The sequence below is a fragment of the Gymnoscopelus microlampas genome, assembly GCF_963454915.1.
Source record: "Gymnoscopelus microlampas genome assembly, chromosome: 8".
Taxonomy (NCBI): domain Eukaryota; kingdom Metazoa; phylum Chordata; class Actinopteri; order Myctophiformes; family Myctophidae; genus Gymnoscopelus; species Gymnoscopelus microlampas.
The window spans coordinates 16,799,766-16,825,176 of NC_139945.1; the positions used below are offsets into that span (position 1 = coordinate 16,799,766).

Sequence of the window (25,411 nt, forward strand, 5' to 3'; positions counted from 1 at the left end):
CAGTCAACTGCATAAAACGGTTTACTTTATATTACTTTAATCCAGTTATTAGAAAAAAAGACAATTGTAAGGGAGATAAGGAGGATACAATAGAATTGTGTATGCATTTTCTCCAGGCTGGAAGGTAGGGAGGTGGAGATTACAGTATAGTTACTTTGAATACATCCTGCAACAATGTCTATTAGGGGAGGCATGCGTTAATCCGACAGACCTTTTCTCCGACTATGTGGCATCCGCGTGCGGTTAGGGTTAGGGTGCGGGTTTGGTTCGGGTTTAGTATTGGAAACGTCGGAGCGCTGCGCTGTCGGAGGAATGCGCTGTCGGACTAACGTACTGCACCCGTCTATTAGTACGGCGGGAAATTGCCGTTTTCAATACACGATAGTGCACTTGGTGATACAAGCGAGAAATTTGGCACAGATGTACTTCATATGACCCTAATTGATAATCAACCTCTGGCCACGCAAAAATCCTAAGATTTCAAGATCCACCACCAGTTTTCAAAATGGCTGCAACTGGGCCAACCTTTTGGACTATAGACGGGTTTCCTGTTAGTAAACATGAGAGGATATGACCGCGCAGAGGAGGGGGAAGCCTATAGAGGGCGCCATTACCCACAGCAGCTCTGGTCAAATGTCCATTCATAAAATAAATGATCTTCACCGGGTTTAATTAAAGTAGATTAAATTATGCAGTTTGTAATACCTTGTTTACTCAATAAAAATGGTTTGTCGGAAGTTGGATCTGTTTGTATATAATAGCAGCATTATGCCTATTATGCCTATAATAGCAGAATTATGGCTATCTAACTCCCGAACACAACAACAGAGTGAACGGCGCAACAATTCGTTTCCCCCGAGCATGCGCAGATTGCGCATTCTGCTCTGTGATGACGTTGCGCGGAAATCCGTCTATTTCACTTTGCTGGGGCTGTACATCTTTGATTTCCCCCTTATTTTGATATAGGAGAATATGTTCTGAAGGTATTTCTACCAAGTAAGATAAAAAAATAATAATATTAGGTTCCAATATGGCGGCACATTTTCCAATATGGCGGCCGATAAATTGCATAAATGTACATTCACATGAGCTTGTAGCACATGTATTTGTATTAATTACCATACACAGTGTAACTGCCAGAATACTACTTCTAATTAAATAAAGTCACTCAACAAATGGGCATGGATAATGGGCATAATTAATTATATTAAATAAAGAACAAAAATAAGAAATAAAATTAATACTCTGGCAGTTACACTCCCACCAAATCTTACATTTTAGATTTCTTTACCTTAAACGCTTTAAGTCAAATATTTGACATTTCCTTTAGAAAATCAAGAACACTCTGCTTCAAGCAGTAACCTTTTCTCTTTCAAATTAATCTGTACAATAAACAAACCTTTGTACAACCTTTAAATCATGTGTACAATACAAATACATTTTACAAAGAACCTTATACACTTCTTCTGCCTTAAGCAGTCAAACAGGTTTCTGTTTACCAAGAGAATCTTAAGTGCAAACAAAAAACAGTTAACCTTAAATGCAAAGACAAAATAAACAAAATAACCTTGCCAACTTATGTGGCTTCACCTTTGTGTCTCAACACTTTGACACCTTACTGTAGGTTATACATATATATATACACACATATATATATACACATATATATATATATATATATATATACACATATATATATATATATATATATATATATATATATATATATAGAGGGATATTTTGTCAAACAGGTGCTGACCTTTTTTTCTTTCCGTGGAAGGACAAAACTGTATGGCTTCTGCTGAACGCATGAAAGAAGCAAAGACCTGATGACTTTGATCCAATAGCTGATGCATTTTCATGAAGGGGGATCCATCTGAGGTCCTTCGACAGCTTTTTCAAGCCAAGTCTTTGTGTCTGGGTAGCTCAGTCGGTAGAGCTTTCACCTTCGGATCACATGGTCATGGGTTCGATCAGGATCAGTGTATGAGTAGGTACGGTGAGTGTGGTGCTCCACCTCAGCAATACCAGGGGGTCTATAAGACCCCTGCGTTCTCAGCTGATACTGACAATAAGTCTCAGACTTACTTAATATGAACAAGTGCAACTGCTATGACAACAACATCAGTATCTGAGCTGCGAATCATGATGTGTCAGATGCTATACTCTGCAGCTCTGCCTCAGATACTGACATTGTTGACATAGCAGTTTCACTTGTTCAAAGACTTGGCTTGAATAGCTGTGGATTGCATTTGGAAGGAGGGAAGGATCTCAGATGGATCCCCGTTCATGAAATTGCATCAGCTATTGAATCAAAGTCATCAGGTCTTTGCTTCTTTCATGCATTCAGGGGATACCACACAGTTTCGTCCTTCCATGGAAAGGGAAAAAGGTCAGCATGGCAGACAGCTTCTCCAAATTAGGTTCAACACCTGTTGCAATAAATTATAAACATATGCAAGTCATTGAGAAGTTCATAGTACTCATGTACGATAGAACTTCATAGAAGTAGTTCCTACAAGGAAGTGAATGCAAGTGAAGTGCATTCCAAGCAGGACATATATGGGGCCAGTCACTCTTGTGCAGTCCTGTTTGCCAAATTATGCCAGAAGCTGACACGATGTGGATGTAAAAAAGCATGTTCTGGACACTGCAAATGCTTTAAGTTTGGACTTATCTGCACACCCCTCTGTGGTTGCAGTTGCTAGTACACTGGCCTGTCACTTGCCCAGCCACCATTGTAAATGAGAATGTGTTTATAATGACTTGATAACAAAACAAAAAGTAAGCACTAAGCTTTACCAAGCTAATACATCACTTTCAAATGTTCCATAAATGGATTCTGTGTATGGTAATTAATACAAATACATGTACTACAAGCTCATGTGGATAAACCATAAGCAGATACACATTTCTGCAATTTATCGGCAGCCATATTGGAAAACATGCCGCCATATTGGAACCTAATGTTATTTTTTATCGTACTTGGTAGAAATACCTCCAGAACATATTCTCATATATTAAAATAAGCCCCAGCAAAGTGATATAGTCCAAAACATTGGCCCAGTTGCAGCCATTTTGAAAACTTGTGGTGGCCATCTTGAAATCTTAGGAATTCTGCGTGGCCAGAGGTTGATTATCAATTAGGGTCATATGATGGTCATCTCTGCCAAATTTCGCGCTTGTATCACCAAGTGCACTATTGTATCAATTTCCCGCCTTACTATATTGGGAGGTGCACATTTTACGTGTGTGGGTGTGGGTGGGTGTGTATGTGGGTGTGTGTAGAGGCAGGAGGGGTGCTCCCTTTGGGCCTTCCCCCTTGGTAAAAATTGTGTGTGTATATATATATATACATGTGTATATGTATTCATAAATTCAGTATTCATTCAGAGACACAGTGCAGATATCTAGTGTCAGAATCAAATCTTTTATTTGTTTTATCTTATTTATCTTGGTTTGGTTCTTACTGGTTCTTTTCTTACTTTTACCTGTGCCCTCTCCTGTCTTACTGCTGTTGCTGCTATAGGACATCTGGGGATCAATAAAGTAGAGTCTCTTATCTCCTCTGTAGTATCTCAAAGACACTATAGAATGTGGACTTTGTCAGCCTCATAGCGTTCTCCAAACTGGTAAGCAGTGCATCATCTCCATCCTACTGCCCGCTCCTTGTTTTGTGTTCATTAAGTTCAGACGCCTACAACAGCTACATCTGGATTAAAGGACATTGCAGGAACAGCTACATCCCCTTTGTGGACAATTTTGCTACTTTCCTGAACCAGACTGAACATTCTAAGCTCAATTTATCGACAAACACTGAAATAACATGTGACGTTCAGTAAGTTCCATTTTTATATATTTATAAAGTTTGGACACATCTTCCATTCAATGGTTGTTCTTTATTTGTATTTTTGTCTACACATAGATGAATACTGAACACATCAAAACTATGAAAGAACATATCTCTGCTGTCGGGAGAAACCAACTATGTCCAAAATATTAACAGTAAGTTCCATTTTTATATATATATATATAAAGTTTGGACACAGACACCTTCCATTCAATGGTTGCTCTTCATTGTATTATGTTCTACACATAGATTAATACTGAACACATCAAAACTATGAAAGAACATCTCTGCATCTGTCTGGCAGAAACCAACTTTTCAGGAAATGAAAAAAACAAACATGTTTTTAAAACATTACAATACTGCCTCATCAAAGTTGGTATGGTGACTTGTCAGATACTTGAATGTGTCCTTATATTATCATCACTTTATCCGAATACAGCTCAAGTGGAGTTTTTGACCATTAATGTGGAGAGAGTTGTTTTGTCCATCATTGATTAGAATGACAACGTTTTTTTAATACTTTTCATTGGTCCAATATTTGTAGAACCCACACAGACGTAAAGGGTGTTCAATAGCACTCTTTTCCCTGTGTAATGTAATGTACTCTATTGTCTGCCTGTTTTTGTTTTGTGTGTTTTTTGTGGGGACGGTGGATGTAAATTAGCATCTTTGCTAAATCCGGTGTATTTACATTACATTGATAAGTATTCTTCATTATTATCCATCTATCCATCTATTATCTAAATAAACAAATAAAGTAAATGTATTAAACAGAAAAGAAAAAAAGTTGGAAAATGGAGATAGTTGGTTTCTTTTCTCTTTTTTTAAGATTTGTTTTTGTTTTTTCTGCCTTTATTGATAGTTTTTTGCACATCCCGTCGCCGCGTCGTGGAGGCACAGAACACACGCAAACACCCGCGCATATACACATCTAACAGCCGGAGCCGATGACAACTGAACTGTCTGTCTGTCTGGTACTGTATTTAATCCTGTATGTTCACAGTTGCAGCAGATAATCACCACAGGTCAGAAGAATACACAATAATATAGTGACACACACGCACGCACGCTTACTTACTTACAAGGCGTGCATGCAGGCACGCCTTGTCAAAATGTCAAGTGGCAGGTTTACTTGGCATTACAATCAACAGCTAAGGAAACTGAAGCGGTTGACGTACCCGAGTCTTGTCATCACCATTCTCTCTCTCACCCTGCTGCTTTGGAATAACAGGTATGTCAAACACGTCTGATTGTACACAAAACGCAAATCATAATATATCACATTGCAATAGATCAATTATGTAAATGGCCCAGGGCCCTATCTTGCACCCAGTGCAAAACATTGAATAATTACCAAATTCTTGCACTCATTTGTGCCTCCATGAGCATGTTGGTCTTAAAAAGTAACACTCTGTATTAAGGTCAGGTCTATAATGCATTGTAAGCACATTTCTAATGCATTATAATGAGTTTATAAGGCATTATAACACTTGTTAACGTTATAAATGTTTGTAATAATATGTGACAACTTATAAGGTTTATGACATATTATAAGTACTGGCCATAATGCATTATAAGCTCAGTGGAACAGCTCATTATAACTACCATAACATAGTCAGTTATAAAGTGTCTTACATACAGTAATAAATGTGATAATAATGCATTATCGACCCAACCTTTAAGTAAAGTGTTACCACTTTGGGTATTTATCATTATTATTACTAACAAGAGAATATAGAAGCATAATATATAATATTCTTATTAACAAGAATATATAAGACAGAGATGAGTTGTCTCCATGACGCAGCAGCGGAGAGCAGAGGGGACTAAATAAATAGACTTAAATACCTCGAATCCATAGCTTCCTGGCTTTCTTTATCTGTCTCTGCTCAACGTGCAGCAGTAACAGGTCATTGTCAAAGTCAGGGCTTCGACGCATGAAGTGTGCAGCCTTACGTCATAGGAGGCTTAAAATGAACCTAATTGGGAATGAGCATGTACGGTAATTGCTAACTTGATATGTCAAGATATCATAGGTGGTTCTGTTTTCATCATGCATGTAGAAACATGAGCTGTGATTGGTCAACATTAGAGTGGACATACGTACAGAAAAGGCTTGTTTTAGATGGCTTGGCCTTCAGCCACGCTATGAATAGACACATTAACTCAGACGTGTTCTCATTGGACCTACTGTACAGCCCTCCTAGAAGTACCGTCCAGGCCCAGAACCAAACAGAAAAGGTTCCCCTAGTGGTGGTCAATGGGACGCATACACTGCTACTGTCGGCATTCATGGAGCACCGAACATCAACACAAAAGGTCAGCAGGCTAGATAAACGTTTTTTTAATTTTTTTATTAAAAGAACGAAAATGCAGTCCTCCTCCTAAGATCAATCATGTTCTAAACACCAAAAGTGTGCAGGTTTTCGTTCAGCTGATTTGGCAAAAAATCACCTCTAACAAGTCTAATGACTGCAGTCAGCTGGTTTAATGTTTGGCTGAGATGAAAGCTTGGAAGCACATGATTGGACACCACTGAGCGAAATGTCTTCATTTCTGTCTCCCTCATCCTCTCAGGTCCGTGTCATTGCTATGGCACAGCGCACAGAAGCAGTGGCCTATCGTTGCATCCTCTCATGCCAAGAAACACAATGGGAATGGAATAATCAGCGTACAATCCAGAAATCGAGTTAGTATGTATGTTTAAAATGGCCTTATAGAAAAGGCTGCCATTGCTGCTCCCTCCCTCTTGTCCCACTGCCCTCAAAACCAAAAACTTCAGACTTGCCTTGCCTATTCAATCCACTTCCCCTATACAGTGCCTTTATGATTTTAACTGTTTTAGGTTTTTGTTGTTTTTGTAAAGCGACTTTGGGTATCTTGCAAAGCTCTATATACCATAAGTCTCATGTACCACTATAGTCAATAAACAAGGTAAATAATCACATAAAGCGCACAGAGAGAACAGTGTAGTGTCTCAAAGAAACTTGAATACCAGGTACAGTAAACAATGAACCTAGCATCTGTCTAAAGAACGTGCTGAAACATGAGAACAAGTGACCAAGACATGTCTGACAAGACAAGTATCCACATCTTGGTCAATTGCTAGCATCAATTGAAAGAAAAGGTGACAAGAAGGGGTACAGGGAGAGTGAAGTGCTTGGGGGTAAGGTGGGGGAGTTTATTCCAAACCATCACTTTAACCCTTTTAGGAAAGGCTTGTGCAGCATTCCTGTGTTAGCTGAACTAAGTGAGCGGGAAGCATTGTTGAGTTAGATCAGGCCTTGAAGGTATGGGGGTGCCTTTGGTAGGCAACTTACATACTAATGTATGCAATGACTGCAGTGCAGTGTTGTAGGCTATTATTTTTAATCATCAAATAAATGTATTCATTAATTCATTCATTAGGTCATTATCACATTTCTGTGGGTGACAGCAGCTTTCACTCGGACCATTTCGGCTTTGAGTACGGAACATTGGATATCCTGTGTCCCCTCCCTGTGGGCTGTGGGGCCCCCTCTCACGTCGCTGTGACTTCTACTGGCAAAGACGGTACAAAAGTACTTCAAGTGAACAAAATGAATTGTCAATGTTTTAACACTTGATTCAGTTGAAAACCCAACAGTATTAAACATGAAATATTATGAATTGGTCTTTAAATATTAAGCTGTCAGCAAAAGCGGCCTATTGATGCAAGTGGATTTTTTTTTGTCTGTCCTCTCAGTCACGGTTGAAGAGCAGCAACCAGTGTTTGTGGAGGTGTTGAACCAGGAGAAGAGAAGTGCATTTTTTCCTCACAATTTCACCGTCTGCATTTCTACCATGTTTAATTTCACCAGTGTGCTGCAGGTACTGGTCTTAAACACCCAACTTATTCAGTAACTGCATTGTCAAAGTTCAGGTGACCCTTGTGAGTCAGTTACAGTGTGTGGTGAACCTTTCAGCTGATCCAGAGCATGGAGATGTTGAAACTACTGGGGGTGACCAGAGTGGTCATCTATAAGACCAGCTGTAGCCCAGATACACAGAGGATTCTGGACTACTACACGCACACAGGTAAACATGTGTTTTCAACCTGATTCAGTGAAGACAGGGGGATCCTGTTCTATTTTAAGTTACACAATGTATTTATTTCTCTCCGTCTCCCTCCAAGGTCTGGTGGAGGTGATTCCTTGGTCTATGTCCAGTCACCTGAACGTGTCTGCTGGCTGGAATGCTAAACTCAGTTCTGGTCAGATGCATTACTATGGCCAGATCCCTGCTCTGAATGATTGTGTCTACAGATACATGTACCAGACCACCGGCTTCGAATGCTATCAATGCATTGAATGGGAGATTATCACGTTTTATCAGACCATTGAATGGGCGAAGTAGGCGAGCTACCGTCTACCCCGCGATTTGTCAGACCATTCATTGGGCGTAATCAGGAGCTACTGACCTACCGACGGAGGCGGAGCAGTCCCCACAACAATATTTACGATTCTGTCCATATCGGTACATAACTCGAACGGCGCTGAGTAGGCACAGGCGAGGGTCGCACCGCTCCGGACGGCAACTCAGTCGCCTTAGCTCCTTCGGTGGCCCGTCGCGGGGCTCCACCTCGCCTGAGACTGCGCGCCTCCGTCATGGTCCGAAACCGAAACAACCAAAACCAAAACCGAAACTAAAGTATTTAAGTCATCTCCGTCGGTAGGTCAGTAGCTCCTGATTACGCCCACTGAATGGTCTGACAAATCGCGGGGTAGACGGTAGGTCGCCTACTTCGCCCATTCAATGGTCTGATAGAACGTGATAATCTCCCATTCTATGCATTGATAGCATCCGAATCAGGTGACCAGACACAGTACATCGCCATGCACGACATAGATGAGTTCATACTGCCTCAACAAGTGGACAGGTATATTGGCCCCCCTTATTTTTTGCCTTTTATTTTCCCTTACACCAACGTCCAAGTGACATTTATCAAAGGATCATATACAGCTAATCCTAGCGTACATTTGGTCGGAACTTTGATAAATACCATGTCTGAAACCGACCGTCATTTAAATAACATGCCCTCTCTCTGTTCTCGAAACGCCCTTACTGTAAATGTTCTCGGAACACCCTAAGCTAATAAGAAAGAGTTTCCCCCGCCCGCCTGGCTGCTTGTCAAACACACACACACACACACACACACACACACACACACACACACACACACACACACACACACACACACACACACACACACACACACACACACACACACACACACACACACACACACACACACACACACACACACACGGTGTCCATTTTGTGGTTCCACAGATAGAAAGTTAATATAAATATTTGTATTGGCTTTATATCTGTGGAACCCCAAAATGGCCACCACTGCTATGCTCTATACTGAATCTGCTACTCCATTGCTACGACACAAAGCTTTGCCTCCACCACCCCAGCCTCCACTTTTCCATCAGTTTCTTGCATGGCTCTAAAGTTAAGCTGAAATTCATTGTCTTGCTGTGGCCCCGCTCTTGTATACTCACTAGAGGTTCGGGCCGCTACACGGCCCTCACGCCTACGTTACACCACCGATATGTCCATATATTGACATCTTTGTATCTGTCAGTCCATGTTTTATGGCCATAAATAGAGATCCCCGATGTTATTAGTACATGCCAATAATGGGCATGGCCCCTTTTGTGGCCATATGATGAGTGATTTGTTTGTGCCTGATGCCATGATGACACATTGACAACACACTCCATATTTGGGCGTAGCTGCTTTGGGAACTCCTTACCTCCTAAACCTTATTGTCAATGGCCGGGTTTCCCAAACAGCTTCGTAGAGATGCTGCGCAGGTCCTACGACGGGTCTAACGTGTGTCGTCACAGGCGTTAGCAGGCACGTAGATTTCAGGTCATGCCCTCAGCAGCCACGTAGATTTCAGGTCATGCGCAGCCTACTCAGTTTGCGTAAGCGCCTCCTACACAGCAAACCTACGCTCCCTCATTAGTAGCAGGTGGTTGTAACCTGGCAACATGCCATCTAAACTGGCTTCACGAGACACCATAGTCGTAGGTTCTCCAGTGCACAGAGTTACGTGTGTGCTAAAACTACATTCTGCCACGCAGCCTACTCCCCGCCTACTCCTGGGAGAGACGTAGCCTCGAGTGCGCTTGTAACACCCATCGTAGCGAAATAGATCTATGAAAAGACCGACACACACACGTGTGCGTATATATATATATATATATATATATATATATATATATATATATATATATATATGTACATGTACATATATATGTATGTAGACAGACAGACAGACAGACAGACAGACATATACACATACAGTGGTTAGCACTTGAGAATGGCAGTAATACCATCTGAGTGCCTCTGTGGTGCCACTGTGGTACCACCATTACTTGGTGGTGCCACATTTGACACCTTTTTTTAAGGTGTAGTGTGGCTGAACGCCCACGATGTGGCGCATGTGAGTCCTTGAACACTACATTATTAGCAGCAGGGGAAGGGTGAATGCATTTAAAAGTGATTGTTATTTTTATTTTTTGTAAACATAGAAAATAATGCATAGTCCTTAGGATGAATTCAAAAGCAATTGTTTCTTTAAACACAACTGTGTTTCATGGTGGAAGAAGTGCACAGACATTTTACTAAAGTAAAAGTAGCAATACCACAATATGAAAATACTCTATTACAACCAAAAGGCCTGTGTTCAAAATGTTACTTGAGTAAAAGTACAAAAGTATTTGCATCAAAATATACTTAAAGTACCAAAAGTAAAAGTACCAAAATGTTTCAAAGTAACCGATCTACAAGCTTGTAGATCGGCTATTTTCAAATGGTATAAAATAGGGCTAAAGTGGTTAATGTATATGTTTTATAATATAACAATTTATATCTGCAAAGTAACTAAAGTTTTCAAACAATTGTAGTGGAGTAAAAGTACAATATTTGCCCCTGCAGATGTAGTGGAGTGGAAGTAAAAGTACAGTAATACTCCAGTAAAGTAAAAAACACCATCATTTTTCATAAGGTTCTAGGCGACCCAAGTGGGAATCGTACCCCAACCTCCAACTTTACAGATCCCTTTCATTAACCACTACACTATTGGTATAGTTGATGTGATAGCTGTATCAGATCAAGAGACACTACACACAGAAGGGGCATCTCACTTCAGCTGAAACAGAGAAGTGTTACTTGAGTAAAAGTACAAAAGTATTGTCATCAAAATATACTTAAAGTACCAAAAGTAAAAGTACTAGAATGTTTGAAAGTAGTCAATCTACAAGCTTGTAGATCGGCTATTTTCAAATGGTATAAAATAGGGCTAAAGTGGTTAATGTATATGTTTTATAATATAATCATTTATATCTGCAAAGTAACTAAAGTTTTCAAACAATTGTAGTGGAGTAAAAGTACAATATTTGCCCCTGCAGATGTAGTGGAGTAGAAGTAAAAGTAGCAAAGTATTGGCATCAAAATATACTTAAAGTACCAAAAGTAAAAGTACTAAAATGTTTTGAAAGTAGAAAAAAAATTGGATTGGAAGAAAGAGAGAGAGAGAGAAAGAGAGAGAGAGAGAGAGAGAGAGAGAGAGAGAGAGAGAGAGAGAGAGAAGGGGGGGTTTTACATTATTTGAGGGGGAAGGGATATAGAAGTGAATTGATCTACCAAGCCAAAACAGGTTATGCTAATGCACACATCCTGCCAAGGAGTCTGTCTGGTCTCCCAAAAACATGTTCTTGACAGTGAAAATCATTATCTCAGATAGTTGACAATAGTCTGTCTACAACGATAGTCACAGACAGACAGACAGACAGACAGACAGACAGACAGACAGACAGACAGACAGACAGACAGACAGACAGACAGACAGACAGACAGACAGACAGACAGACAGACAGACAGACAGACAGACAGACAGACAGACAGACAGACAGACAGACAGACAGACAGACAGACAGACAGACAGACAGACAGACAGACAGACAGACAGACAGACAGACAGACAGACAGACAGACAGACAGACACACACACACACACACACACACACACACACACACACACACACACACACACACACACACACACACACACACACACACACACACACACACACACACACACACACACACACACACACACACACACACACACACACACACACACACACACACACACACACACACACACACACACACACACACACACACACACACACACACACACACACACACCATCTGCACCACTAGTGCAGTGGTTAGTGAGACTGACTTCCAAGAGTGAGATCAGAGTTCAATTCCTGCTGGGAGGCAAATAACTTTATGGAACTGTTGTTTCCGATTCACACTGTTTTAATGTGGTTGGTTTGGCTAATATTCTTTACTGTAATAAACATATTTGTTATAAAGAAACAATCTCTTTTGCAATCATCCAATCCAAAAACCAAAGCAATCCTGTGTACCAGTTTAAACACTGCAGGCCTCACTCAATGTAACCATTGAAACAACTTTAAAGGGCTAATATAACAGTAACAATAACTTTAACTTGAAACAGTTCTTGCAGCTCTGTTCAAATACAGTATATGATTTTCACTGTCAAGAACATGTTTTTGGGAGACCAGACAGACTCCTTGGCAGGATGTGTGCATTAGCATAACCTGTTTTGGCTTGGTAGATCAATTCACTTCTAGATCCCTTCCCCCTTACCTCAAATAATGTAACCCCCCCCCTCTCTCTCTCTCTCTCTCTCTCTCTCTCTCTCTCTCCCTCTTCCAATCCATTTTTTTTCTACTTTCAAAACATTTTAGTACTTTTACTTTTGGTACTTTAAGTATATTTTGATGCCAATACTTTATTACTTTTACTTCTACTCCACTACACCTGCAGGGGCAAATATTGTACTTTTACTCCACTTCAATTGTTTGAAAACTTTAGTTACTTTGTAGATATAAATGATTATATTATAAAACATATACATTAACCACTTTAGCCCTATTTTATACCATTTGAAAATAGCCGATCTACAAGCTTGTAGATTGACTACTTTCAAACATTTTAGTACTTTTACTTTTGGTACTTTAAGTCTATTTTGATGCCAATACTTTTGTACTTTTACTCAAGTAACACTTCTCTGTTTCAGCTGAAGTGAGATGCCCCTTCTGTGTGTAGTGTCTTGTGATCTGATACAGCTATCACATCAACTATACCAATAGTGTAGTGGTTAATGAAAGGGATCTGTAAAGTTAGAGGTTGGGGTACGATTCCCACTTGGGTCGCCTAGAACCTTATGAAAAATTATGGTGTTTTTTTACTTTACTGGAGTATTACTGTACTTTTACTTCCACTCCACTACATCTGCAGGGGCAAATATTGTACTTTTACTCCACTACAATTGTTTGAAAACTTTAGTTACTTTGCAGATATAAATTGTTATATTATAAAACATATACATTAACCACTTTAGCCCTATTTTATACCATTTGAAAATAGCCACTTTAAAACATTTTAGTACTTTTACTTTTTTAATGTTTCATTCCTGAGGGTTATATTTAATAGCCCACTGAGTGCAATTTACCAAAATACATCTTGATAATATAACCCATACAATTATTTGTTTCACTTCTCAACAAGTTCAGCTTCAATTGCAGCTTCTATCTGTTGACTGGAAGCAGCCCTGTCTCAAATAGACACAACATGCCTGTGTCTGGCCATTAGTTGCTCTCTACCGCCATCTAGTGGCACCACATAGAAAAAAGTGGTACCACAAAAGTAGGTGGTACCACAGAGGCACCAGAGAGGCACCACCCCTGACACTTTGAAGGTACAACCACTGTATACACACACACACACACACACACACACACACAGCCGTCATTTTTATATATATATATATATATATATATATATATATTACGGCCGGGCCGGTGCGTAACGTGCCCCAAAAAGAAACAGACATACAAGCTGTCAACGCACTGCGACATGCCGTGTCGATAGCTTGCAGATCTGTTCTTTTGGGTAGGGCGAGCGGCTGCAGTGCTTCGTCCTCTATGCATGAACCCGAAGTTTACAAATCGTACTCTCACGGATGATCTGATCATCTAATAAAAATATTAAGCATATGCCAAGTTAACTAAAGTTATATAAATGATGCTGAGCTAAATATGTTTCCTTAATTTCGAAGTTTTATAGTTAAACGTTATGATGAAAGTGCAGTTCCTCTCACAAAGTGACAGCTGTGAATGGTTAAAAAATCTTTTGAAAATAGCAGATCTACAAGCTCACAACGCCTCATAAGCTTGTAGATGTAATTTAATGCATAAATATATTATTCAAACGTTGTATTTACAGTGGACTGCTTCAGGACATCTGACAATTGGCTCTGTCACCGACAGCATTTTTATCGGATCATGCTATAATTTATCAACGCCGGGTTCATGCATATGTAGTGGAAGCAGTGAGTTGGGATCAAACCCGAAGTTCCCACTCGCCAGCCCAACGCGTTACCAGTCATGCCAATAAGACTGAGCCCGATAGTTAGGTCTTTTGCACGCCACTTCTCGCTAATTTGAGTGTGGGGGCTACCTAACAGCCGCTCGCCCCAAAATAACAGATCTGCAAGTTATATCAACACGGCATGTCGCAGTGTGTTTGTTGTATGTATGTCTGTTTTTTTGGGGAGGCGTCGCCCGTTACGCGCCGTTATATATATATATATCTATATATCTATATATATCTGTATCTATATATATATATATATATAGATATATAGATATACAGTATATATATATTCCTAAACTTTCCTAAAGTAAATTCCCCCCATTGGTGCTAAAAGCTGTCAATCATGCAGGGGGACGCCCCCTCTGTCCTCTGAATTTTTTTGAACGGCGAACAATGGCCGCCATGTTCATTTAAGATCATTGAAATGTCACCTTAAAATGCATTTTAATACGTTACAGAATGTACCTAAACAAATGTAAGTGTCCAATACATATAAAGGTAATTTAGATAAAGGTGCGACTTTATCTTTGTATATTTGCTAAATTCTGTATATATATATATATGTATGCAAATGGTGTTTAAACTATAGTAGAACAGCACTACGTAGTTGACGTAGGCTTACGTCCAGGAGCTCTTTACGTGCATGCTGCCTCCGGAGTGTAGTTTTAGCACAGACGTTAACACCGTGCGCTTGAGAACCTGCGGCAATGCTGTCTCCAGAAGCCAGTTTAGACGGCACGTTGGGTACACACAGCTGATACTAACGAAGATAGGGCGCAGCGGGGTTGCTACTGCGCAGCTGCACGCAGCTTCTAGGCTACGCATGAGCTTTAAATTTGTTTGGGAAACCCGGCCATTGAAATTTTCAGATTCTTCTTCAACGTTTGAAAAGTTAAGCTTTTTTCCCATTCAAAGTGGCTATGACTACCTTCCAAAGTTTGCGACCGGGCCCAGGGTAGACACCCGGCCTGGCGGAGATTGGCAGAGATCTGCGCTCTGAGGAAGACTGTTCTAGTTAAGGCAATCAATTCTGCATGCATGTTCAGGCCTCCAGTAACACTCTCTCTCTCTCTCTCTCTCTCTCTCTCTCTCTCTCTCTCTCTCTCTCTCTCTCTCTCTCTCTCTCTCTCTCTCTCTCTCTCTCTCTCTCTCTCTCTCTCTCTCTCTCTCTCTCTCTCTCTCTCTCTCTCTCTCTCTCTCTCTCTCTCTCTCTCTCTCTCTCTCTCTCTCTCTCTCTCTCTCTCTCTCTCTCTGCTTGTTTTCAGAGACCTGGCCGCTTGTTTCACTCACATAATCTGGCAACTGCCTGTTGTCTTTGGGATGTAGATGATATGAAAATAACGAAAATATTACCGCGACTTGGGTCGCTATAATGGAGTACGGACATTACCGCGAGTGACTGCAAAGAGAAGATAGTAAATACGACGTTATTAGCTAGTTAGTGGTTTCAGCTAGCGGAACGGCGTCACAGAAGCTGGCCTCGATAGCTAACCAGTGTTGGTGTAAATGTTGGATAACAGCACAGCAAACAGCAATCAAAAGATCTCACGGGGGGTGGGAAAGCCGACCGTGCGCGCACACGAAAAGCTGCAAATGTATATAGATAGATGGGGGGTTTCTGCGTTACATTCCCTGATTTAGCTTAACATACTGCGTGGCTAATTCAGGGAGCATCTTATGGACGGAGCCATCAACGGCAAGTATAACTGTATTCCATCTATTCATTAAGATAAATACCAGTTTGTAGCTTAAAAAAACAAATTCTCTCACCAACTGGAGAAGTGCCAGGAGGAGCCTCACTTCAGACAACATGTTTGCAGACAAATACTTGTACACAGACAAACCGTTAGAGAGTAACATCCATTCCCTTAACATAAGAACTTGCGTCACCAGCTACTCAGAGCTCCTTCCACTGAGCAGAAACACGGTGAAGACTTCGGCTACAAGTTTGAGAACAACGTGTTTCCTTCCACTGTCTCACGTCCTCCTCCCACCTCCCAACCTCATGAGCATCTTGCCGGATGCTGCCCAGAGTGGCAGGGAGTATCTGGGGTCAACATCCTGGCACACCTGTTCCGTGAACCACCTGTTTCACACACCCCTCCCAGTTTCAACAACTTTAAGATCATCATCAACCCCCGGGCTGTGTGGACCCCCACCGTCCACGGCCTGCTGGACTCCAAGAAGGGTTGTGTTTGGGTCGACAACAACGTGGCAAAGTTGTATCATACTAGGTAAGGAAGACGGTTTGATGGGTTTTCATGTGTGTTCTGTATATAAATGTACTTCCCACATTGTGAATTTTGAGAAGACCTTAATGTTCAGACAGACGTGGTTGATGGTGTCTCACAAGGGAGAGTGCATGAGTGGTAGCAGTATAGAATAAGTTAAAGACTTTATTATGATTTGTTGCTACATACAGTATGTTCCATCTCTTCTATAGAGCTCCATGGCTGACCCATTTGACAGCAGACCAGCTGGTGTATGATGGCCGACTGCTAAACTACAGCCCATATCTCATCCCTGCTGTCAACACTGTCCTCAGACAGACTGGACTCATACCACTGGACCATACCGAGTAGCAAGGAGCGTTCGCATGTGACTGTCCTCATGTAGACACTGTACTTGGGGAACCCAGACTTATTTAAGGCCTTTGCACACAGGGTGCGATTAGTCAATCAGTTTTTACCGCATGCGAAAAGACGCACAAATCGAACTGGGTTCGATTGGAAAAAAAACGCATCGCATTGCCGCACAGGGTGTGCATGAGGTCATTGAGAACCATGTTGCAGCGGTTTACTCTTTAAATTCACATTTGCTTGGGGTGCCAGCCGGCTTTTCAACCGACAAATTGTTTAGAGTGAATACCTTACAGCGAACCAACCACAAGGATATATATCAGTCAGGCAACCTGCATGTACAACATGAACCCTTAGATTACACACCACAACGTCACAAAGAGGAAAAGACCCAATTCAACACTCAATTTCAATACCATTCACATTAAAGAAAATAACACGCAGTGTTATTTTCAAAAAGTACCTTGTAGGATTTTGTTCAACTCAGTTCAGTTCAGTTCCACTTCCACGCACAAAAATACCCACAGTTAATAGCTCAGTTAATCCAAAAAATCCAAAAATAAATGCTGCTTAGAAAACAGTTTCACGCCCAAAATAAACAATTAAACCCCCGTCCAAACTCCTCCCGACCTCCGCGCTCCACCTGTTAATAGGCTCCAAAGAACACTTTAGCTCCAGCAACCAGGCTCCCCTTTACCTTTGGTACCGTGGCGTGGAATCCCGGATTAATGGCCGGTCCTGATCCGCCGTTGTTGTCGCCTCGCCGACGTCCACTTTGTTTGTTTGTGTCGTTTGTTGTTGGTTTCGTTTTCGCGGATCCAACGGAGGTCCTCCCGACGCGGACTGTACTCGCGACGCACGGACGCTAAAAACACTTTAGCATAGGCCAACACAAAGCCGAATGGACGCAGCCTCTTCAGTTGTGAGACACAGACGCTACACAAACAAACACAGACAGTGACGGAGCCAGCGAGGTGAGTTCCTGGTTTGCACTTCAAAGGGAGCGGGGTGGAGAGCGTGCGGAGACAGAAGGGAGGTGATAGGCTGACCAGTTTTGTGAATGGGGAGTGGAACTAGTGAATGAACGTGACGTGAAAATAAAATCAGGGGGCGGACCGCCACAATGTGTTAATTTAAAAAATGATATTGTCCGTTTTTACCATGCGGAAAATCGCACCCTGTCTGCAAAGGCCTTTAGTCTATCGCAGGAATTCTGTGTCTCTCTAGGCTATATCTGTTTACATTTGTGTGCAATCAGCTACAATTATATTACTGATTATTTTGCAAGATATGTTACTGTTCATTATTATTAGCAAATAATTGTTTTTTTATTTCACACCACTCTTCCCCACTTTTGATATGAACAGATCCCGTTCTCCATTTTTGTGGTCATTCTAAATTGTGCCCCATGCCCACTGGCATGTACTGTACTGTAGAGCTTTAATTGTCCCTGACAAGTTGAGCTCGACAAGGCCCAAGCCTGTCAAAATGATGTCGAACTAAGACGTCTTGGTACCTTTTTTTAAGCCTGAACCTGATTACACGCCAACATTTTTCTAAACAGCTAGGTTTCTCAAATTGACAGCGGCAGCTCTTTGTCAAGAACATGGGTCATTCTACCTGTTTCCAAATGTTTGTATTTAATAAAACAGCTTGGAACTATAAATGTATAGCCTTCATTTAAAACTTGAACCAAACGTAAGCCTGTGGAATAGTGTGAGAAATAAAGACCAAACCAACCCCATCTCGTCGGGTTAGGTCACAACGGGCAGAGATTGAATTTATTTTTTTAATTTTCTATAGATCTTTTAATTAATTGTTTTTATTATTGTTTAAGTGTACAGTACAACCATTTAAAAAAACATCAACGTGGATAAACACAAAAAAGTCGACTGAACATTAAAATGTTTTTTTTGCCACAGACATACAAAATAAGTGAATTTTAAGTGAAATACAGTACATTATTAACTCCTAATGTGCCATAATGTCTATGGCAATGTGCTACATGTTTTACGATGATAGTATATCTGCGTATATACTGTATGAGATAACTATATATGCATACATACATATACATATACATATATATATATATATATATATATATATATATATATATATATATATATATATATATATATATACACACACACACACACACACACACACACACACACACACACACACACACACACACACACACACACATGGTGTGTACTGGTGGTAGAACTTGATCTCCTCCTGGGGTCAGGAGGAGATCAATATATATGTTCACCTGAACAAACAGGGAAACATTGGAGACAGAGTCAGTTTTGGTGTTGTTCTTTCTCTCTACCTTGTGCATCTCATTTATTAACAATCCATTATTTATTTTTCTTTCTTTGTTTTAAAGCGTTTTAGTTACTGTATTCACCAATATTATCACATGTTCACAAAATATCAATAAACCCATATTTTCTTCTTTCTTAGACATTCATCAAAATACACAACATACATTTTTTCCATTTTCACATTCATATTCCCATATGTTTACTTTTCACAGCCACATTTTTGACATTTGTGGTAGGGAAAAACAAACAAATATGAGAACAAGTGACCAAGACATGTCTGCATAGTACATCTTGGTCAATCACCATATTATTTGAAAGAATAGGTGCCAAGAAGGGGTACAGGGAGAGTGAAGTGCTAGGGGGTAAGGTGGGGGAGTTCATTACACACTTTTAGGAGCCAGGAGGGAGAAGATTCAAGGACGTGTGGAGGGTTGTCCAGGGTATTTTAGGAAACCCTAACGCTAACCCTTTTAGGAAAGGCTCGTGCAGCGCATTCCTGTGTTAGCTGAACTAAGTGAGCGGGAAGCCTTGTTGAGTTGGATCAGGCCTTGAAGGTATGGGGGTGCCTTTGGTAGGCAATGTACATACTAATGTATGCAACGACTGCAGTGCAGTGTTGTAGGTTGTTATTTGTAATCATCAAATAAATGTATTCATTAATTCATTCTTTCATTCATGCTAGGTCAGTATCACGTTTCTGTGGGTGACAGTAGCTTTCACTCAAACCATTTTGGCTTTGAGTACGGAACATTGGATATCCTGTGTCCCCTCCCTGTGGGCTGTGGGGCCCCCTCTCACGTCGTTGTGACTTCTACTGGCAAAGACGGTACAAATGGCATATATCTTAATTAATTGTCATTGTGACGCATGTTAACACTTGATTCAGTTGAAAACACAACAGTATTAAACATGAATTATTATGATTGGTCGTTAAAGATTAAGCTGTCAGCACTCAGCAGAAGTGGCCAATTGACAAAAGTGGATTTTTTTATTTAAATATTTGTCTGTCCTCTCAGTCACGATTGAAGAGCAGCAGCCAGTGTTTCTGGAGGTGTTGAACCAGGAAAAGAGAAGTGCATTTTTTCCTCATAATTTCACCGTCTGCCTCTCTACCATGTTTAATTTCATCAATGTGCTGCAGGTACTGGTCTTAAACACCCAACATATTCAGTAACTGCATTGTCAACGTTTAGGTGACCCTTGTGAATCATTTACAGTGTGTGTTGAACCTTTCAGCTGGTCCAGAGCATGGAGATGTTTAGACTACTGGGGGTGACCAGAGTGGTCATCTATAAGACCAGCTGTAGCCCAGATACACAGAGGATTCTGGACTACTATACAGTACACATACAGGTAGAAGATGGGTTTGTGTGCATGTGCATGTGCGTGTGCGTGTGCGTGTGCGTGTGCGTGTGCGTGTGCGTGTGCGTGTGTGTGCGTGTGCGTGTGTGTGCGTGTGTGCGTGTGTGTGTGCGTGTGTGTGTGTGTGTGTGTGTGTGTGTGTGTGTGTGCGTGTGCCTGTGCGTGTGGGTCCTATTATAAGTTACACTATTTTTTTATTTCCCTCTGTCTCCCTCTAAGGTCTGGTGGAAGTGATTCCTTGGTCTATGTCCAGGCATTTGAAAATGTCTGCTAGCTGGCTGCCTCAACTCAGTCCTGGTCAGATGCATTACTATGGCCAGATCCCTGCTCTGAATGATTGTGTCTACAGATACATGTACCAGACACAGTACATCGCCCTGCATGACATAGATGAGCTCATACTGCCTCAACAAGTGGACAGGTATATTGTGGAGTGTTTGTACCATGTAAAAACACTAATTCGGACGGGGCGCGCGCGGGGGAGAAACCGCGCGACAGGACGTGCATTAACCCCAACTTTGCAACTACTTTCGCCTGCGCCCTTCACCGGGTATGGTCTAGTTGTCCATAATTTGGCTATATGAAATATTAAACCGACTGGCCAACAGACAGAATGAAACAAATTATTGCGGTTTTGACTGATTAAGAAAGTTAAAGTGATGTTGAACTTCGGTAGAACTTTGGGTTGTACACTGTGATTACCTTCCTGAAAATGTCTTACCAGGTCATATCCATAGACAACTCTTCTTGTACTTGCATTAAAGATAAAAGTGTGCTTTGAGACCTGTTCCACCATCTAATGTGAGTAAACGGAATCACTACTTCCAGTTTCTAGTTATGTCATGAAATCATTTAATCAACAAATAAGGTTGAAATTTGGTGGAAAGCATAATACCAGTCCGGACTAGTAATACCACATTTAACCACATGGTGTCACACTTGACTCAAGATGGTGAAGCTATGCCTCCACCACCCCAGCCCATCCCCACTTTTCTAGTTTAGACTCACTAGACCATACCCGGTGAAGGGCGCAGGCGAAAGTAGTTGCAAAGTTGGGGTTAATGCACGTCCTGTCGCGCGGTTTCTCCCCCGCGCGCGCCCCGTCGTGGCGCCCCCCTATTTTGGGGTACCAAAAGCGTGGGACAAAAAAATCCAAAAGTGAAAAAGAAAAAAGAAAAAAATGCAACATTTCTTTTTTATTTTCCTGGGGGTCCCCGCGCACCCCTGTGGAACATGGCGGACCCCTTCGCCTGTTTTTTTAATATTATAGGAGGGTGTTGTGTATTTCATATAAATGTAATTTCAGTAATGCATTGAAGCTGGTATTGAGGCGGTACTAAAAGAGGCGGTACTAAAAGAGTATTTGTAGTAGTAGTATTTACTCATTTGAAGTACTCTTAAGTATTGTTACTCAATGTATTTTCTTGAAAGTGTTTTAATGACTTTATTAGCTTTAAAGTTTTTTTTACAGATTTTTAAGTATTTTTACTGTTCTTATCAACTTTTAGGTATGTGTAGTGTATTCATCAATCTTTAAGTGTTTTTACTCTTTTTTTCAACTTTTCAGTACTTTTAAGTATTTGTACTCATGTTGAGTACTCTGAAGTATTTTTACTCAAGGTATTTGAGTATTCTCTCCGTCCCTCTCTCTCTCTCTCCCCATCTCCCTATTTTCACAACGCATCGCGAGGCGTTGTGAGCTTGTAGATCAGCTATTTTCACAACGCATGGCGACGCGTTGTGAGTTGATGATGCAACCTTTATTGTGAAGGAACGACTGGAAGAACGTTCATACAGGTTGTTGGTAAGATGTTTAACGTAGCTGTTAGCCGTAGCATGCTAATTGCTAACGCTACCCAGTTGCAAATTTGGGGTTAATGCACGTCCTGTCGCGCGGTTTCTCCGCCGCGCACGTCCCCGCGCGTCCCCCCCCCCCCGGCCCGCGGTCACCCCTCCCCACGGGCGTATATATATATATATATATATCAGCACGGAGAATGGCGTAGGCATGTTACTCGCCCGGCCCGGGCCGTCTGGTCATGTGTTTACTTTCCACAGAAAGAATTGTAGACGTAGTCAGAGAGTGGGCGGGGTCTGGGTGTTGCCATGTCGGCGTACTGTAAGCGCTGTAGGGCCAATGTTGGTGGTATAGGGTTCGTTTGGTTTGGCCTCGTTTTCATAGATCTTGCTGCTTGTTTCTCTCGCGAAACCTGGCAACGAAACCTGGCAACGACGCATGCGCAGTTTGATCAAGAGTCCACCCTACCACCAACCACCACCACCAACCACCACCGTGAGCTTACTAGAATTATAATAGGATAGAGCAATATGGCTCTAAAGTTAAACTGAAATTCAATGCTCTTGTATACTCATGGGGGGTTTCTGCATTTCATTCCCTGATTTAGTTTAGCATTTTGCTTGGGTAATTCATGGAGCATCTTATGAACAGAGCCATTAACGGCAAGTATAACTGTATACCATTTGTTGCAATAAATAGTTACATCTAATCTATATGGCATTATTGTTCCTGAAGGAAAGTAACATTTTATTCAAAACAAGTTCCAGTTTGTAGCTTTAACAAAACAAGATAGGATTGCCAGGAGAAACCCCACTTCATATAACATGTTTGCAAACAGATACTCTACACTGACCAACATTTAGGTAGAGAGTAACATTCATTCCTTGAAATATTTTTCTTTTTGTATCACCAGCTGGACAGAGCTCCTTCCACTACTAGAGCAGAAATACGGTGCAGACTTCGGCTACAAGTTTCATAACAACGTGTTTCCTTACACTGTCTCACGTCCTCCTCCCACCTCTCAACCTCATGAGCATCTAGCCGGATGCTGCCCAGAGTGGGAGGGAGTAACTGGGATCAACATCCTGGCACACCTGTTCCATGAACCCAACTATAAGATCATTGTCAACACCCAGGCTGTGTGGAGCCCCACGGTCCACGGCCTGGTGGACTCCAAGAAGGATTGTGTTTGGGTTGACAACAACGTGGCAAAGATGTATCATACTAGGTAATCCTGGGCGCTACACTCCCCTCACCAGCCTAGGGAGGCGAGGGCCGAGCTCCTTCAATGCATGAGAGCCAACTGACCTTCTTGTCACCTGACAGGGGGGAGTTTCCCCGGTAGGACGTAGTGCGTGGAAGGAACACGTTATCCCAACCAATTCCCTTCCCCTCCATCAGGCACCCCAGCTGTCATGGGGGAGGCGGTATAGCGACCAGAATTTCTAAATGTTTTTGTGAGGGTTTTAACTACCCTGAGAGACACGGGGAGAACATGCAAACTCCACACAGAGTAGACACCACTTCTTGTACAGTTCCTGGAGAGAGGGAAGCTCCTCTTCCACTGTGCGCTCTGCTGTCCACACCACCCACTGTAGGGCTTTCCATACGCCAGTACAGTTCTCATACCAGGCGGAGACACAGCCTGACAGAACGATTTCATTGGAGCTGTTGTAGAACAGCCTTCAGTCAACAGAACCAGTATAGTCACTGCTGAGCCTTTTTCCTCACATGCGTGGTGTGTGTGCATTTCATTTGAGATCCTCCTCGAAGGAGGAACTTGAACTCACTGACTCTTTCCACTGCATCTCCATCAATGAAGATAGGGGCATGCTCTCTCCTCGGCCTCCTGAAGTCCACCATCAGCTCCGTGGTCTTGTTGATGCTGAGGGCGAGGCTGTTCTCCTGGCCTCAGAGAGCCAGTAAACTGATCTCAACTCTGTGGTCAGAATCATCATTGTTGACGAACTGGCCTTTCACCGTCATGTCGTCAGCATACTTGATGATGACATTGGAGCTGTGTGTGGCTATGTGGTATGAATAAAGAAAGGAAGGCTAAAAAGATTATTTTTTTTAACATAAAACAACATAACGATGTCACTGAGCACAATAGTTGCCTTTCATGTCATAAAACACAGTAATATGTACAGTAGGCTAAAGGCCAATTTATACTCAAGTGTCAAACGCTGCCTTGTTGCTCAAAGAATACATTGGGCCCTTTGTTGGGCGCCGCCTTGCCCATTATACCTAAACTTCTTTGCCATTTTTTACTATTTTGAAAAATATTTTCAAATAGTTTAAATAGCCAATCTAAGCTCACAACGTGCCGATGTAGATCGGCTAGTTGAACTATCTTAAAATGTGTTTTTTAAACAACGCAGAGCATTATAATATAATGGTTTGTAAGTAAATAAATAAACAAACAAATACATGCATAAAGTAAAATAATAAAAAATCCTGGAAGATAACACTTTTGAAAAACTTTTGTCGATGTGGTGAAGCCTCAATTTGTAAAATTGCAGCTTCTGCTGCTCTGCATAGCATTGATTCATTGATTGATGTACTTTATTTAGTAAGACATGAGAACAACACTTACAACAGTACATGAAAGTACAAATTCACAATACGAGGTCTACTAAATTGGAAGACTCATTAAAGCACTGAACTTGTTTCAAATTAGTTCCCCACGCACACAAATCATGATGACATATAAGAGACAGACAGATATACACGCTACTATAGAATGTCATACAATCAGTTTACAGGTTACTGGTATGAGGAGTGAAAAATATGTACAAAAGAAGAAAGAGAGAGGGGGGGGTAGGGGGGTGGGGTAGGTTAGGACTTGGACAGGGGCCATTTTTCAATTGCAGCCTCCTGAAGGTGTAACTTTAAGGCAGTTTTGAAAGTGAGTAGGGTTTTACACTCCTTTACTCCTTTTGGTAGGGCATTCCACATTTTTGATGAATAGCATGAGAACTAG

At 41.4% G+C, this 25,411-nt stretch overlaps 1 protein-coding gene and 1 long non-coding RNA gene across 2 annotated transcripts; both read left to right on the forward strand.

Annotated features, from left to right (window-relative positions):
• Nucleotides 1–6,896: 6,896 nt before the first annotated feature.
• Nucleotides 6,897–24,354, forward strand: LOC311050492 (uncharacterized protein; the record flags this gene model as incomplete). Its single annotated transcript, XM_084064574.1, has 7 exons — nucleotides 6,897–6,933; nucleotides 7,259–7,402; nucleotides 7,575–7,699; nucleotides 7,795–7,906; nucleotides 20,850–21,051; nucleotides 23,342–23,656; nucleotides 24,189–24,354. 7 exons carry the CDS (start codon nucleotides 6,897–6,899, stop codon nucleotides 24,352–24,354), a joined length of 1,101 nt encoding a protein of 366 aa, XP_083920700.1.
• Nucleotides 19,682–20,600, forward strand: LOC311049881. The gene is made up of 3 exons (XR_014601252.1): nucleotides 19,682–20,094; nucleotides 20,285–20,409; nucleotides 20,505–20,600. It is a non-coding gene; the product is annotated as an uncharacterized lncRNA (long non-coding RNA).
• Nucleotides 24,355–25,411: the final 1,057 nt, after the last annotated feature.